The 13,992-nt window shown below is 44.4% G+C and overlaps 1 protein-coding gene and 8 non-coding genes across 9 annotated transcripts in view; 1 reads left to right on the forward strand and 8 right to left on the reverse strand.

Moving 5' to 3' along the window:
- lasp1 (LIM and SH3 protein 1) overlaps window positions 1-4,206 on the reverse strand; it is a 15,439-nt gene extending 11,233 nt beyond the window's left edge. The window contains exon 1 of the mRNA XM_030793751.1: window positions 3,985-4,206. Coding sequence (XP_030649611.1) covers window positions 3,985-4,053 — 69 coding nt within the window. The 5' untranslated portion in view covers window positions 4,054-4,206. The remainder of the gene's footprint in view (window positions 1-3,984) is intronic.
- A 1,064-nt stretch (window positions 4,207-5,270) lies between these two features.
- On the forward strand, window positions 5,271-5,342 carry trnac-gca (transfer RNA cysteine (anticodon GCA)). Its single transcript has one exon. It is a non-coding gene; the product is annotated as a tRNA-Cys (tRNA).
- Window positions 5,343-7,148: 1,806 nt separating this feature from the next.
- Window positions 7,149-7,220, reverse strand: trnac-gca (transfer RNA cysteine (anticodon GCA)). Its single transcript has one exon. It is a non-coding gene; the product is annotated as a tRNA-Cys (tRNA).
- A 776-nt stretch (window positions 7,221-7,996) lies between these two features.
- On the reverse strand, window positions 7,997-8,068 carry trnac-gca (transfer RNA cysteine (anticodon GCA)). Its single transcript has one exon. It is a non-coding gene; the product is annotated as a tRNA-Cys (tRNA).
- A 957-nt stretch (window positions 8,069-9,025) lies between these two features.
- Window positions 9,026-9,097, reverse strand: trnac-gca (transfer RNA cysteine (anticodon GCA)). Its single transcript has one exon. It is a non-coding gene; the product is annotated as a tRNA-Cys (tRNA).
- Window positions 9,098-10,116: 1,019 nt separating this feature from the next.
- trnac-gca (transfer RNA cysteine (anticodon GCA)) lies at window positions 10,117-10,188 on the reverse strand. The gene has a single exon. It is a non-coding gene; the product is annotated as a tRNA-Cys (tRNA).
- An 879-nt stretch (window positions 10,189-11,067) lies between these two features.
- trnac-gca (transfer RNA cysteine (anticodon GCA)) lies at window positions 11,068-11,139 on the reverse strand. The gene has a single exon. It is a non-coding gene; the product is annotated as a tRNA-Cys (tRNA).
- Window positions 11,140-12,075: 936 nt separating this feature from the next.
- Window positions 12,076-12,147, reverse strand: trnac-gca (transfer RNA cysteine (anticodon GCA)). Its single transcript has one exon. It is a non-coding gene; the product is annotated as a tRNA-Cys (tRNA).
- An 829-nt stretch (window positions 12,148-12,976) lies between these two features.
- On the reverse strand, window positions 12,977-13,048 carry trnac-gca (transfer RNA cysteine (anticodon GCA)). The gene has a single exon. It is a non-coding gene; the product is annotated as a tRNA-Cys (tRNA).
- Between the last annotated feature and the right edge of the window lie 944 nt (window positions 13,049-13,992).

Genomic DNA, 13,992 nt, shown 5'->3' on the forward strand with positions numbered 1-13,992 from the left:
AAACGCTTCATTCTTATGTGAGAACTTGGTCTTCAATATGTCCCCCCCGTTCAAAGCTGCTGTTCAGTTAATTTCTCACAGATTTCTCTCTTGCCTTTGGCTAAATAATGCTTTCTCACAGATCTCTCTCTCTCTCTCTCTTGCCTTTGGTTAGACGCTGGTTGCACCATGGCCCACCACCGCACCGTGAATTTCGAGCCTGGTTGTAAAACTGTTCCCGGGTAAGTTATGGGACAATTCTCTTGGCAGAGTGATGATCAGAACGTTCCAGAACACACACAGAGAGAGAGAGATAAGTCGGGAAACACCCTGGAGCTTCCTAACTGTATATGAGCACTGGCCTACATACAACCACAGCGAGAAAACCTGCACTCTCCCCAGACAACCTGTCTGTGTGTGTAAGAGTGAACTGCACTTTGACCCTCTCTGTTTAGGGTAAATATTGTCCTTAGGACTCTGACAGAGAGAACAATGGGGACAAGGACACACACACACACTCACTCACTCACTCACTCACTCACACACACACACACACACACACACACACACACACACACACACACACTCACTCACTCACTCACTCACTCACTCACTCACTCACACACACACACACACACACACACTCACTCACTCACTCACTCACTCACTCACTCACTCACACACACACACACACACACACGCACACACGCACACACACACACTCTCTCTCAGTTTGAGATGACATGCTAACCTGCATTCCATCACCATGCTCAGTATTGAGTGTGTTTGTGGGTGTGTGTGTGTTTACTTTTTCTCTGTGTGTGCCAATTTCCTAGGAGATTCATGGTTTCGCTTTAAAACAAAAATCCCAGAAGTGAGCAGGGAAACACCTACAACATACAGAACTAGTGTAACCAGTGTGTGTGTGTGGAAGACAGGAAATGATGACTGGATATATATAGACAGATAGATAGATAAATTAGATAGATAGATAAATATATATGTGCGTGTGTGTGTGTGGCAGGGTCAGAGAGACACTGACTGGATCACTTATGCCTGCTCCCTGACTACCAACCAACAGACGGTCAGTGTAAAAGTTCCTGACTACCAACCACCAGACAGTCAGTGTAAAAGTCCCTGACTACCAACAGACAGTCAGTGTAAAAGTCCCTGACTACCAACCACCAGACAGTGTAAAAGTCCCTGACTACCAATCACCAGACAGTCAGTGTAAAAGTCCCTGACTACCAACCACCAGATGGTCAGCGTGAAAGTCCCTATTTACCAGAACAGTCAGAGTGAAGTGCTGTGTAAGGACACCCAAAGTCAGAGCCCTGTATATGATCCTACACTCAGACACACCCACCCTTCCCCTCTCCCTAACTGGCTCTCTACCTCAGACCTGCGTAACTAAACCACATTAATGTTAATTACCATGTATAAAACTTGTCAGACGCTTTATTTCAGAATGATTGTGAATAAAACGCACTCAAAATGTCACAGTTCTTTGGAATTACACCTCCAAATTATATATATATATATACACATTAATATTACCAGGGTGTGTGTGGTGAACATAAAACGACCTGCCTTTTCTGTGATCACCCTACTTATTTTGTATCATATTTTGTAGCCTTCCTGTATGTATGCGTACGCTCGTGCTACTGACGTGACCACTAAACGCTGAGGTAATTTTTAAACCGCCCTATAAGGTCGGTCATTCCTCAAAAGGTCTGTTTTTAGTGACGTTCTCGCGTGTGACGGACTGGAGATGCGAGCGCTGAAGCGAAATGACTGAGAGATGGTTTGCTTTTCAACAGAAAAACAGAGCGAAAGGCGGCAACTGACAGCGTGCCTCAACAGAGTCAATGTCTATAGGAATGTGCGTGCGTGTGCGCGCGTATTCCTCCGGCTATGCGCGAGTGTGTATGCGAACGACTGTGCGTACCTGTGACGCGTCTGTGCATGCTTGCTCTAGTAACGGCCGTGCTGAGATAAGACGGCTCTTGAAACTCTAAGGCCAGGTCTCACCCCACATATCAGCCATGATCTCTCTTCTCTCTCTGTCGTTAATAGTCCCGTAACATGCGTCTCACGCAGAGAGCGCAAATCAACCCATAATCTCTGTCTGCACCACTGTCTCAAAGCGATCGATTTGTCTAACGTGCTTTTAACGTCCATTAAACAAGGTATAATTTCAGAACCCTGTATACCTCCCAGCACACATACCTCTCTCTCTCTCTGTGTCACACATACACACACACATTTATATACACATATGTGTGTGTGTGTGTATGTGTGCGTGTGTGTGTGACATATATATATATATATATATATATTTCACACATTCACACACACACACCTCTCACACATTAACGCAACACTGACGGCTGACCCCGCCCTCTGAATTTCTATTCTTCTGCTTAGATTACAAGATGTACCAAACCTTACATCCTTTCTGACTACATCAAGGAGACACAGATGAGACCAAAGAGGAAGGAGACACTGGAGGATACATGATGATTTATCACACATCTTGTTTCACAAGCGAGTCAAACGCTTCCTTTGGCTGCTCGCGCGGGCCGTAAAATGCTGTCCAGATGTTTGCGCGTTGTATCTGAGGGCGCTCATTGAACTACTAACCTAAATGACAGCGATGTTGCGGTTCACTGAAACGCGGCTTCGTCAGCGCGCATGAATTTTATTCATAATCAAATACACCGTAACAGGCCTTGACAGACAAGATCGGTCCATTAACACGATTTCTACATCAGCAGTAAGGACTGAAGAAAAAAAAACCGCCAACGTTTTATAACTGATGTGTAAAGATGCGAATGAGATTCCAGGCAAATGACACCGCTCTGGCGGTGAAGACACCAGTAACGTCTCAAAACGCATGGAGCTCCACCCCTTTTACTTTTGCAAGAAAGCGAAATATGTTGTCACAAGAAAGAAGAGCCGCGCAAAACATACGCCTCAGTTTAGTGAATTATCGATTCAACTAGGCAGTTTTTGTTATCAACCGACCTGTCTGTACGCGTAATGCATCTTTAGCCTCCCACCCCTGTGAACGGTAACCTTTCTCATACTGTGGTTCAGGTAGAGTGGGGGGCTGGGGAAAGCAAACCTAACCCTACTGGTTTGAACAGAAAGTAAGTAAAACGCCTGATTCAGCTAATATTAAATATGATGTACACCCGGAAGGAGGTTGCTAGTCACGGGGCGGAATCATCCATATTCAAAACGCTTATTCATACGCAGACATGACTGATTTTAAAACGGTAGACACGGACGAGGGAAAACTTCCAGTAATATCATCTTTAGGGAGACACCTATTCATGGCTGGGACATCTGAAAAGTTGCAGAAACCACCGCTGACAGATGTTTACTGTCAGCAACAAACTGTCTGCAGAGTGCCTTTACATACATCGCCCCAGTTTAATAAACATTTTACACGCTACTTGACACGAACGCCTTGCTCAGAAGCAGTGATACGACCTCTTTTGCATGTTATGAGGCACGCGGTGAATACGGGCTTTGTAGATGAATGACACGTAAGGATCCACCCATCTACAACCTAACCACTGCCACACACACACACACACACACACAGATACACACACCGTGGGGTCGCTAACGTGTGCCTTAACCACTAATCCCGGTAACTTTATTACAGGGATACTCGACTGGTTAGGTCTCGTGCAATATAAACACGAAACTTGGCTAACAAGGGCACAGAGGGTCAATGAACAACTAAGCTAGCAAGCGCACAAGTTTTCCTTACAACAGGCTCCGCTAATGTTAGCTGCTAGCAAACAGCTTCACTGTATGTCTATGATTTGGCCTCTCCCAATACAAGACCAGCTTGAGAAATAAACAAGAAATCGATAATAAGCTACAGCCGATGGTGTGCAGCTCAAGGAAATGATATTTCTACATACCTAAAACATTAATTTGCTAATATCTGGCAGGCGATTAAGTTAGCAGACATTTTGGTTAGCTTACCTTGTCCAGACAATTCACTTTTTCCGTGGGATACACGACTTTGTTACATCTACCGCACAACGGATTCATTGTTGAAGCACCCGATGGTTTGCAAAAAACAGATATTTAAATACGTATATTAAGAGATGATATGCTCCTTATTAATCGACGGAAATTCGAATAGTCAGCTACAGATGATAAATCCAGTTTCAGACGGCGGCTGTTGACGTGCCTCGCACCGCTGGCTGTCAGCGAAGGAATCAGACCCGGAAAGCGCGCACACGGTCATCAGTGGTCCTGTTCCGCGCTCCCGTTGCGCGGCGCGAGAAGCGCGGTCTGGTGTGGACAGTCAGAGCGATACGTTTCCCTCGTAGTGACCCAAAAGGTGTTGTGACCGTCACCGACTATATAGCATGTCAGACCCAGAAATGTTTGCGGTTACTCAGAACTGTTTACAAATGTGCTTAATACATCGTGAGTCTCTACTTGAACTGTTTGACTTTAAATCTTTTTTTTTCTTCACAACAGTGATGCGGAAGTTGTGATTTACAGTAATTGTGACTCTTCCCAAGTATATTACTCATGACACGTAACATTTATGTCTTTACTATTGTCAGTTAAAAAGTAACAAAGCTGTTTCGGTTTGATAATGGTCAATGCGAAGTGTCGCACTCTCCATAACACCCACCGGATGTTTACGGTCGCGCTGTAACCAAGCAGTTCAGGTCTGCACAGCGCTGTTTTAACAACGAAGCACCACAAACTAACCTTACATTTGTTCTATTAGACATTTATACATTTTAGTTATTCAGACTAACAAACATTGTTCATAAATTGTTCAAGTGTCCATTCTTCTTTACTAAGCCATTCAGCAGTTCAAGTGAAACAATTGCGTCTGCTGCCCCCCCCTCTACTAAAAAAGAGCCGAATGTTGCATTTTCAGTCAGATAATTCGTTGGCGTATATTGTGACCAAGTAATTGATTTTTATCATTTGCGTTGCTGGCGAATTCTGTTTTGACTGAACTGTAGAGCAAAAAAATGAATACACAGTAACTTTGATCGGTCACTTCATTTGAAAACAGTTGTTTTTAGTGACATCTGGCGGTAGGAAGTTACTGTGGGCGTTTTTATTTTCAGCAGAAATAAACAAAAGAAATACATTTCACTGAAATTCATCAATAATGAATAATGTTAAGTTTACACAGATAACTAAAACGTATATGATAACTATAGATCAGTCAGAAATGGCATGGGCCACATGCTGAAATAGGTTTATGAGAGGAAGATCCGCCACTTGCTGTCAGTGGGGGTATAGCTCAGTGGTAGAGCATTTGACTGCAGATCAAGAGGTCCCCGGTTCAAATCCGGGTGCCCCCTCTATTGCAACACGAAACTCCGTCCTTGCTGAGGAAAAAACGGTTACCTTCGATGAAAATTTCTCACGTTAAGTCACAAATACTAACTGAGTTATTTAAACCAGGAGCAAAAGTAGATGCCTAAAGGTCTGTCCCCTTGGTGATTTTCAGTGTCTTCGGCTGACAATGCTGGCCACTGCCTTTTAATCTGAAATATTATGCACTGATAAGTGAATTCATAACTGCAGTAAGGACTGCCTATGGTGGCATTAATTCCACAGTCAATGTAATCTGACAGAAGATGACAAAATGAAGACGTTGTATCGGCATGGAATCAAAACATTACAAATTAATCATAAATACATTTTAAAACCACACCCTATCATCAGATTGTTTAGTAATTTTTTTCTCTTTTTTTTACTAAGGAAAGTTGTTTTTCAGCCTTTGGATAATCCTTTTTTATTTGTGAACTCAACAGGGACTTGTGTGGCTATAACCTGGTGATCTCGACTATACATTACCGCTTACTGTACTCAGCTACCTTACATCCTACAGTACAGGTAAAAAGTGTCCATGACACCTCTGAGAATGTGTGTGTGTGTGTGTGTGGGCGTGTGTATGTACTGTATGTGTGTGTATGTGTATGTATGTGTGAATGTGCATGTATGTGTGTGTGAGAGAGGGGGGGGGGGGGGTGTGTGACACAGAGAAATCATACAGGTGTGTGATGGTGTGACACAGAGAATCATACAGGTGTGTAGTGGTGTGACACAGAGAATCATACAGGTGTGTAGTGGTGTGACACAGAGAATCATACAGGTGTGTAATGGTGTGACACAGAGAATCATACAGGTGTGTAATGGTGTGACACAGAGAATCATACAGGTGTGTAATGGTGTGACACAGAGAATCATACAGGTGTGTAGTGGTGTGACACAGAGAATCATACAGGTGTGTAATGGTGTGACACAGAGAATCATACAGGTGTGTAATGGTGTGACACAGAGAATCATACAGGTGTGTAATGGTGTGACACAGAGAATCATACAGGTGTGTAATGGTGTGACACAGAGAATCATACAGGTGTGTAGTGGTGTGACACAGAGAATCATACAGGTGTGTAGTGGTGTGACACAGAGAATCATACAGGTGTGTAATGGTGTGACACAGAGAATCATACAGGTGTGTAGTGGTGTGACACAGAGAATCATACAGGTGTGTAGTGGTGTGACACAGAGAATCATACAGGTGTGTAGTGGTGTGACACAGAGAATCATACAGATGTGTGATGGTGTGACGTAGAGAATCATACAGGTGTGTAGTGGTGTGACGTAGAGTATCATACAGGTGTGTAGTGGTGTGACACAGAGAATCATACAGGTGTGTAATGGTGTGACACAGAGAATCATACAGGTGTGTAGTGGTGTGACACAGAGAATCATACAGATGTGTAATGGTGTGTAATGCTACACTGCTGGTCTCTCAGTGTCAGTTTACTGTGTCCAAGTTGACTTCACATACTGTTACGGACAATCGTAATGACATTACAAAATTAAATCATTGAATCTAAAGATAAAACTGAGAGTATAAACTGAAAGTCATAGTCTTATTGTTTTCACCACAAGAGGGCGCTGCATCACTGGCAGTTTCTGACTTGTACGAGTCCCACAGTACAATAAGCTGCTCGGCAATTTATTGACGGTGATGCCTGATGGGAAACTACTGTGGGCTTTCTCCAGCTCATTTGAAACCCAGGACTGGATTTAAGCGGCCTCTGTGTTTGTGTAGATCAAACTGCAGAGGCTCACCATCCAGCGTATGCCTCAAAAGGGGGCACCCGGATTTGAACCAGGGACCTCTTGATCTGCAGTCAAATGCTCTACCACTGAGCTATACCCCCACATCACTATGCCCCCACACCTCCCCCACTCTACCAGATGCTGGACTGGAAACAGCACTGTATTTCTTATGGGACGGACAGACCCCCAGAAATGACCAGGGGTTGTTCCAGAAGTTCCAGAGGTTTAGTGAAAACTCTGAGTTAGTTAACTCAGTGTAAGCGGTAAACCTCCTAACAGAAGAGTCATAGGGCATAGTCTGGGCTGGAGGAGGTGGGTCACCATCAGACATCAGTGTGTCAGGGCTCCACCCCTCTGGACACGCCGGCGTCTGTGGGAGGGAAGGAAAGGCGGATGAAGGATTCTACTGATGATGACATCTTATTGATCAGTGTCTCTGAGCACCAGCTCTTGGGAACCACTTTCCAACGCAGTTTAGTGAACACCTCACATCAGCATAACTCGCTTAAGAACCAAGAGAACTCAAGTCACCAGTGGATAAGATGTTTCAGCTGTTTTGGCGCTGGGTTAGAGCAAAGCCTGTGCTCTCGTTTGGGTTCCCAGACAACTAGAGTTGACAGCTAACATCACTGATGGATCCTCATGCTTGGAAACCAATGTGGGGATTCTTTGGCTCCTCTGCTGTGATAGACAGAACCGCTGTGATGGACAGAACCACTGTGATGGACTGACCTTTATGCAGTTTTTTTATATGTAAACCAGCACACGATAAAGGATATAAAGTTCCAGAATTGGGTTTGACTGACACCACAGTGTGCCATAGGGCAAACCAGCCAAACAGACTATCATTGAACTTTAACATATGATCGAGTAAAAGAGGGGGCACCCGGATTTGAACCGGGGACCTCTTGATCTGCAGTCAAATGCTCTACCACTGAGCTATACCCCCACACAACGTTGCATGATTACATATCCAAATACAACTATTAAATTACCAGGCCAATGTTACACCCAGCAGTGCAAACAAGGAGCGTGCACCTGACCTTGAGAGCGAGAGAGAGAGAGAGAGAGAGAGAGAGAGAGATTAATACAGTAGTGAAATAGTGTCAAATGCTTTCCTGTTGGTCTCTGTGCCTAATTCTCCTTTATAACACTGACATAGGTCATTGATTAGGTCACGAGATCACCAAGGGTTAATACAGTGTTGTCACTCCAGGCTTAAATTAGGCATGTTCATGTTTTTCTTCCCTCGGATGTATCAGTGATTTGATGGGTTGCAGTAGGAGTTAATAATGCCCCAATTACTCTACATAATTTTGGGATAATGATGATGTGATTTCCACACTACGTGGATGTATCTGTTCACTCCTAGTTGTTTGATTCTCTGCGTGTGTGTGGTTTGGGACCTCACAGCTGCATGACGGCGCGTACAATCACACACTTAATCAGGACTGTCTGTTTCTCTCATGTCGGTTTACACGTCTTCACCATGTCACTCACTCTGGGAAACAAAGCATCTGTCAAATGAATGAAGGGAAATGGAATGGAATGTTAAAGTCGCTCTCTCATTGGACAGCACCTGATTTCGCATCATCCCGCCTCCTCAGTACACAGTGGAGTTAAACAGGTGAGATAATGCTCATACACTGTGGAGTAGCGTCAGGTGTATGAATGCTGTCTTTTGGCTGTTCAGTGCTGGAGTTTTGGAGGCACTGTGATAGACTGGTCTTCACAGAAGTAATCTGCTGTGACAGACAGAGCCGTGCCTGACCAGGAACCTAAACGTCCAGGACTGGGTTTGACTAACACCAGACGCTGCTGTAGAGCAAACAGACCATTGTGACATTCAGTGTGATGGACAGCGTGTCATTTACAATTTGCCTTATCCAGCTGGAGCGTGAAAAAGAGGGGGCACCTGGATTTGAACCGGGGACCTCTTGATCTGCAGTCAAATGCTCTACCACTGAGCTATACCCCCACGCAACACCTCTCCACACCTGTCGTGACCTGATTATACATCAGAGAACAGCTACTGACTTCCCAGGACTAAATTCCCAGTTACACCCAACAGTTCAAACAAAAAGTGTTCGACACCTCTGACACTCTGAGACAGAGAGAGAGAGAGACAGAGAGAGAGAGACAGAGAGAGAGAGACAGAGAGAGAGAGAGACAGAGAGAGAGAGACAGAGAGAGAGAGACAGAGAGAGAGAGAGACAGAGAGAGAGAGACAGAGAGAGAGAGAGAGAGAGGGGAAAAGTATCGACATTGGCTTAGAGAATCAGTGGCATAACAGCGTTAAATGCTGCTCTGTTGGTCTCTTAATGTCAGTTCACTGTGTCCAGTTCTCTTTAACACTGATGTAGGTTATAAGAGGTCACTCTGTCTGTAGACTGTGACATTCACTTCACACACTGTAATGAACAATCATAATGATGATAATACAAAATTAAATCATCATAGCGACAGACAGAACTGAGAGTGTAAAAATGAAATTCATAGTCTTCTTGTTGTCACCACAAGAGGGCGCTATGTGGCAGGAAATTCCTGCCATGGCTTCTATAAAACGTGTTAAACTGCTGAGCCATTGATGCTCATGTCTTATGAGCTGCAGTCTCGAGGAGCCACTAGAGAACACAGTTTAGTGAGAACCTCACATCAGCCATGTACTTCTCTTAGAGATGTCTTATGGGATAGACGGACCCTCAGGAACAACCAGGAGTTGTTCTGCAAGGTTGAACTGTTCACCACCCACCTAGAGACACCAGTGTGTCAGGGCTCCATTCTTTTGGAGATTCCAGTGGCAACATAACAGAAGTCAGTCTTTGGTAGTTAAAAGGCGTTGGCTGTGTTAGTGCTGGAGTAGAGCAGAAACTGCTGTTGAGGTTTGTCTCAGGGGTTTATCTAAACTCAGAACTTATAGCAGTGAAGTTACTCAGTACTGGTCTTGCTACACTGACACTAAACATGCCTACTTTACACAGCATGTGCCTTAAAAGCAGGGGGCACCCAGAGTTGAACTGGGGACCTCTTGATCTGCAGTCAAATGCTCTACCACTGAGCTATACCCCCGAGCTATACCCCCACATATGGCCAGGTAATGTCATGTGAATATTTCCCTCCATCTCATTATACACAACAGTCAATAAGGTGAGATGATGCTGATTGGTTATGCCGATTGGTGAGAGGTAGTGTCAGATGTGATATTGCTGGGCTAGAGGAGAAAGGGTGTGGTCTTCCAGGCGCCCAGGACTGGATGTGATTAACCCTGTTATTGCCATAACGCAAACAGACCTATGTCACTTTGTCATTCAACTTTATGTCCCGCATCACAAACCTGAAAAATGCTGGGGACACCTGGATTTGAACCAGAGACCTTTTGATCTTCAGGTGTAAAGTATCTTACCCTGTTGGAGGGTCTTACTGCTGATGAACCTGCCTTAATAAGATGTCTGAAGACTGATTTATACTCCTGCGTAGGCTCTATGCAGAGCCTACACTGTGCCCTACGCAAGTGGCCTAGGCTGTTATGAGCATTCATACTTGTGCGTTGGTGCGTCTGCGTCGCTCTGTAATTACATGGCCAAAACGGTGCGGTGGGATTTCTATGCCACTGTGTTGATTTCCTCGTGCGTTATAAACGATGGAGTGATGTTAAATAGAAAGTCGGAATTCAGTCCTTGCACAACCATATCTGTAAAACAGGTTTTGCGTTGAAAAGAAGGACGAGATTCTAAACTTTCGGGGAGAAATAAACGGAGCTCTCAGGTGAACTGTCAGCTGCTGTTACAAACTGATCTTTTTCCTGGGAAACTTCAGCTCTTTACGCTCAAGAGTTTGTGTCATCTGAGATCAGAATGGGATTGAAACAGTCCTGGCCCCAGGAGAGATCAAACACATTACAAAGATTAAGTGTTGAACTACCTCTTACACAGGATGTACCGCAAAAGAAGGGGGCACCCGGATTTGAACCAGGGACCTCTTGATCTGCAGTCAAATGCTCTACCACTGAGCTATACCCCCTACACACACAGGCTCACCTGACGTGACCTGATTATACATCAGAGAACAGCTACTGACTTCCCAGGACTAAATTCCCAGTTACACCCAACAGTTCAAACAGAAAGTGCTTGACACGTCTGACACTCTGAGAGAGAGAGAGAGAGAGAAAGAGAGAGAGAGACAAGGAGAGAGAGAGAGAGAAAAAGAGAGAGAAAGGATATCATACTATAGAGTGACAGTGTCAGATGCTGCTCTGTTGGTCTCTTAATGTCAGTTCACTGTGTCCGATTCTCCTTTAACACTGATATAGGTTATAAGAGGTCACTGTGCACAGTCACTCTGTCTGTGGACTGTGACATTCACTTCACACACTGTAATGAACAATCATAATGATGATAATACAAAATTAAATCATTATAGCAACAGACAGAACTGAGAGTGTAAAAATGAAATTCATAGTCTTCTTGTTGTCACCACAAGAGGGCGATATATCACAGGAAATTCCTGCCATGGCTTCTATAAAACGTGTTAAACTGCTGAGCCATTGATGCTCATGTCTTATGAGCTGCAGTCTTGAGGAGCCACTAGAGAACACAGTTTAGTGAGAACCTCACATCAGCCATGTACTTCTCTTAGAGATGTCTTATGGGATAGACGGACCCTCAGGAACAACCAGGAGTTGTTGTGAGAGGTTGAACTGTTCACCACCCACCTAGAGACACCAGTGTGTCAGGGCTCCATTCTTTTGGAGATTCCAGCTGCAACATAACAGAAGTCAGTCTTTGGTAGTTAAAAGGCGTTGGCTGTGTTAGTGCTGGAGTAGAGCAGAAACTGCTGTTGAGGTTTGTCTCAGGGGTTTATCTAAACTCAGAACTTATAGCAGTGAAGTTACTCAGTACTGGTCTTGCTACACTGACACTAAACATGCCTACTTTACACAGCATGTGCCTTAAAAGCAGGGGGCACCCAGAGTTGAACTGGGGACCTCTTGATCTGCAGTCAAATGCTCTACCACTGAGCTATACCCCCACATATGGCCAGGTAATGTCACGTGAATATTTCCCTCCATCTCATTATACACAACAGTCAATAAGGTGAGATGATGCTGATTGGTGAGGGGTAGTGTCAGGTGTGATATTGCTGGGCTAGAGGAGAAAGGGTATAGTCTTTCAGGCACCCAGGACTGGATATAAGACCTATGTCACTTTGTCATTCAACTTTATGTTATGCAGCACAAACCTGAACCTGAAAAATGCTGGGGACACCTGGATTTGAACCAGGGACCTCTTGATCTTCAGGTGTAAAGTATCTTACCCTGTTGGAGGGTCTTACTGCTGATGAACCTGCCTTAATAAGATGTCTGAAGGCTGATTTATACTCCTGCGTAGGCTCTATGCAGAGCCTACACTGTGCCCTACGCAAGTGGCCTGGGCCGTTGTGAGCATTCATACTTGTGCGTTGGTGCATCTGCGTCGCTCTGTAATTACATGGCCAAAACGGTGCGGTGGGATTTCTATGCCACTGTGTTGATTTCCTCGTGCGTTATAAACGATGGAGTGATGTTAAATAGAAAGTCAGAATTCAGTCCTTGCACAACCATATCTGTAAAACAGGTTTTGCGTTGAAAAGAAGGACGAGATTCTAAACTTTCGGGGAGAAATAAACGGAGCTCTCAGGTGAACTGTCAGCTGCTGTTACAAACTGATCTTTTTCCTGGGAAACTTCAGCTCTTTACGCTCAAGAGTTTGTGTCATCTGAGATCAGAATGGGATTGAAACAGTCCTGGCCCCAGGAGAGATCAAACACATTACAAAGATTAAGTGTTGAACTACCTCTTACACAGGATGTACCGCAAAAGAGGGGGCACCCGGATTTGAACCAGGGACCTCTTGATCTGCAGTCAAATGCTCTACCACTGAGCTATACCCCCTACACACAGGCGCACCTGACGTGACCTGATTATACATCAGAGAACAGCTACTGACTTCCCAGGACTAAATTCCCAGTTACACCCAACAGTTCAAACAAAAAGTGCTCCACACTTCTGACACTCCGAGAGAGAGAGAGAGAGAGAGAGAGAGAGAGAGAGACAGAGAGAGAGAAGAACAGAGAAGAGAGAGAGAGAGAGAGAGAGAGAGAGAGAGAGAGAGAGAGAGAGACAGTGTTAGAGTAACAGTGTTAAATGCTGCTCTGTTGGTCTCTTAATGTCAGTTCACTGGGTCCAATTCTCCTTTAACACTGATATAGGTCATAACATGTCACTCTGTCTGTGGACTGAGCCATTCACTTCACACACTGTAATGAACAATCATAATGATGATAATACAAAATTAAATCATTATAGCAACAGACAGAACTAAGAGTGTAAAAACGAAATTCATTATCCTGTTGTTTTCACCACACGAGGGCGCTGCATCACAAGAAGTCCTTGAAATATGCATTGAACTGCTCAGCTATTGATGGTGGTGTCTTATAGACCAGTGTCTCTGAGATGCAGTCTTGGGGACCAGCTAGACACTTTCGTGAAAGCCTAACACCAGCATAACTAGCTCAAAACACCAGAGTCGACAGTAGAAAAGGTGAACCAGCTGTGTGAGAGGTGGACTACAGCACAACCTGTTCCCACTGATTTTTCTTCCAACTTCTGTGGGATGTCTGAAGGCAGAATGTTCCGGAGGGGATGTGATCATTCCTGATCCTGGTAGAGGTCACACACACCAATGACCCTAGTCTGTCGGAAATTAAAAGAAGAAGAAGAAGAAGAAGAAGAAGAAGAAAAAACAATATCCATTTTGCCTGTTGTTATTGTTGCCTGTTGTCGCAATTTAATATGATGCCTTTGGTGAGCAAATGTGTACATAGGCGAATGAGTTC

Source organism: Chanos chanos, chromosome 16 (genome assembly GCF_902362185.1).
Source record: "Chanos chanos chromosome 16, fChaCha1.1, whole genome shotgun sequence".
Taxonomy (NCBI): Eukaryota; Metazoa; Chordata; class Actinopteri; order Gonorynchiformes; family Chanidae; genus Chanos; species Chanos chanos.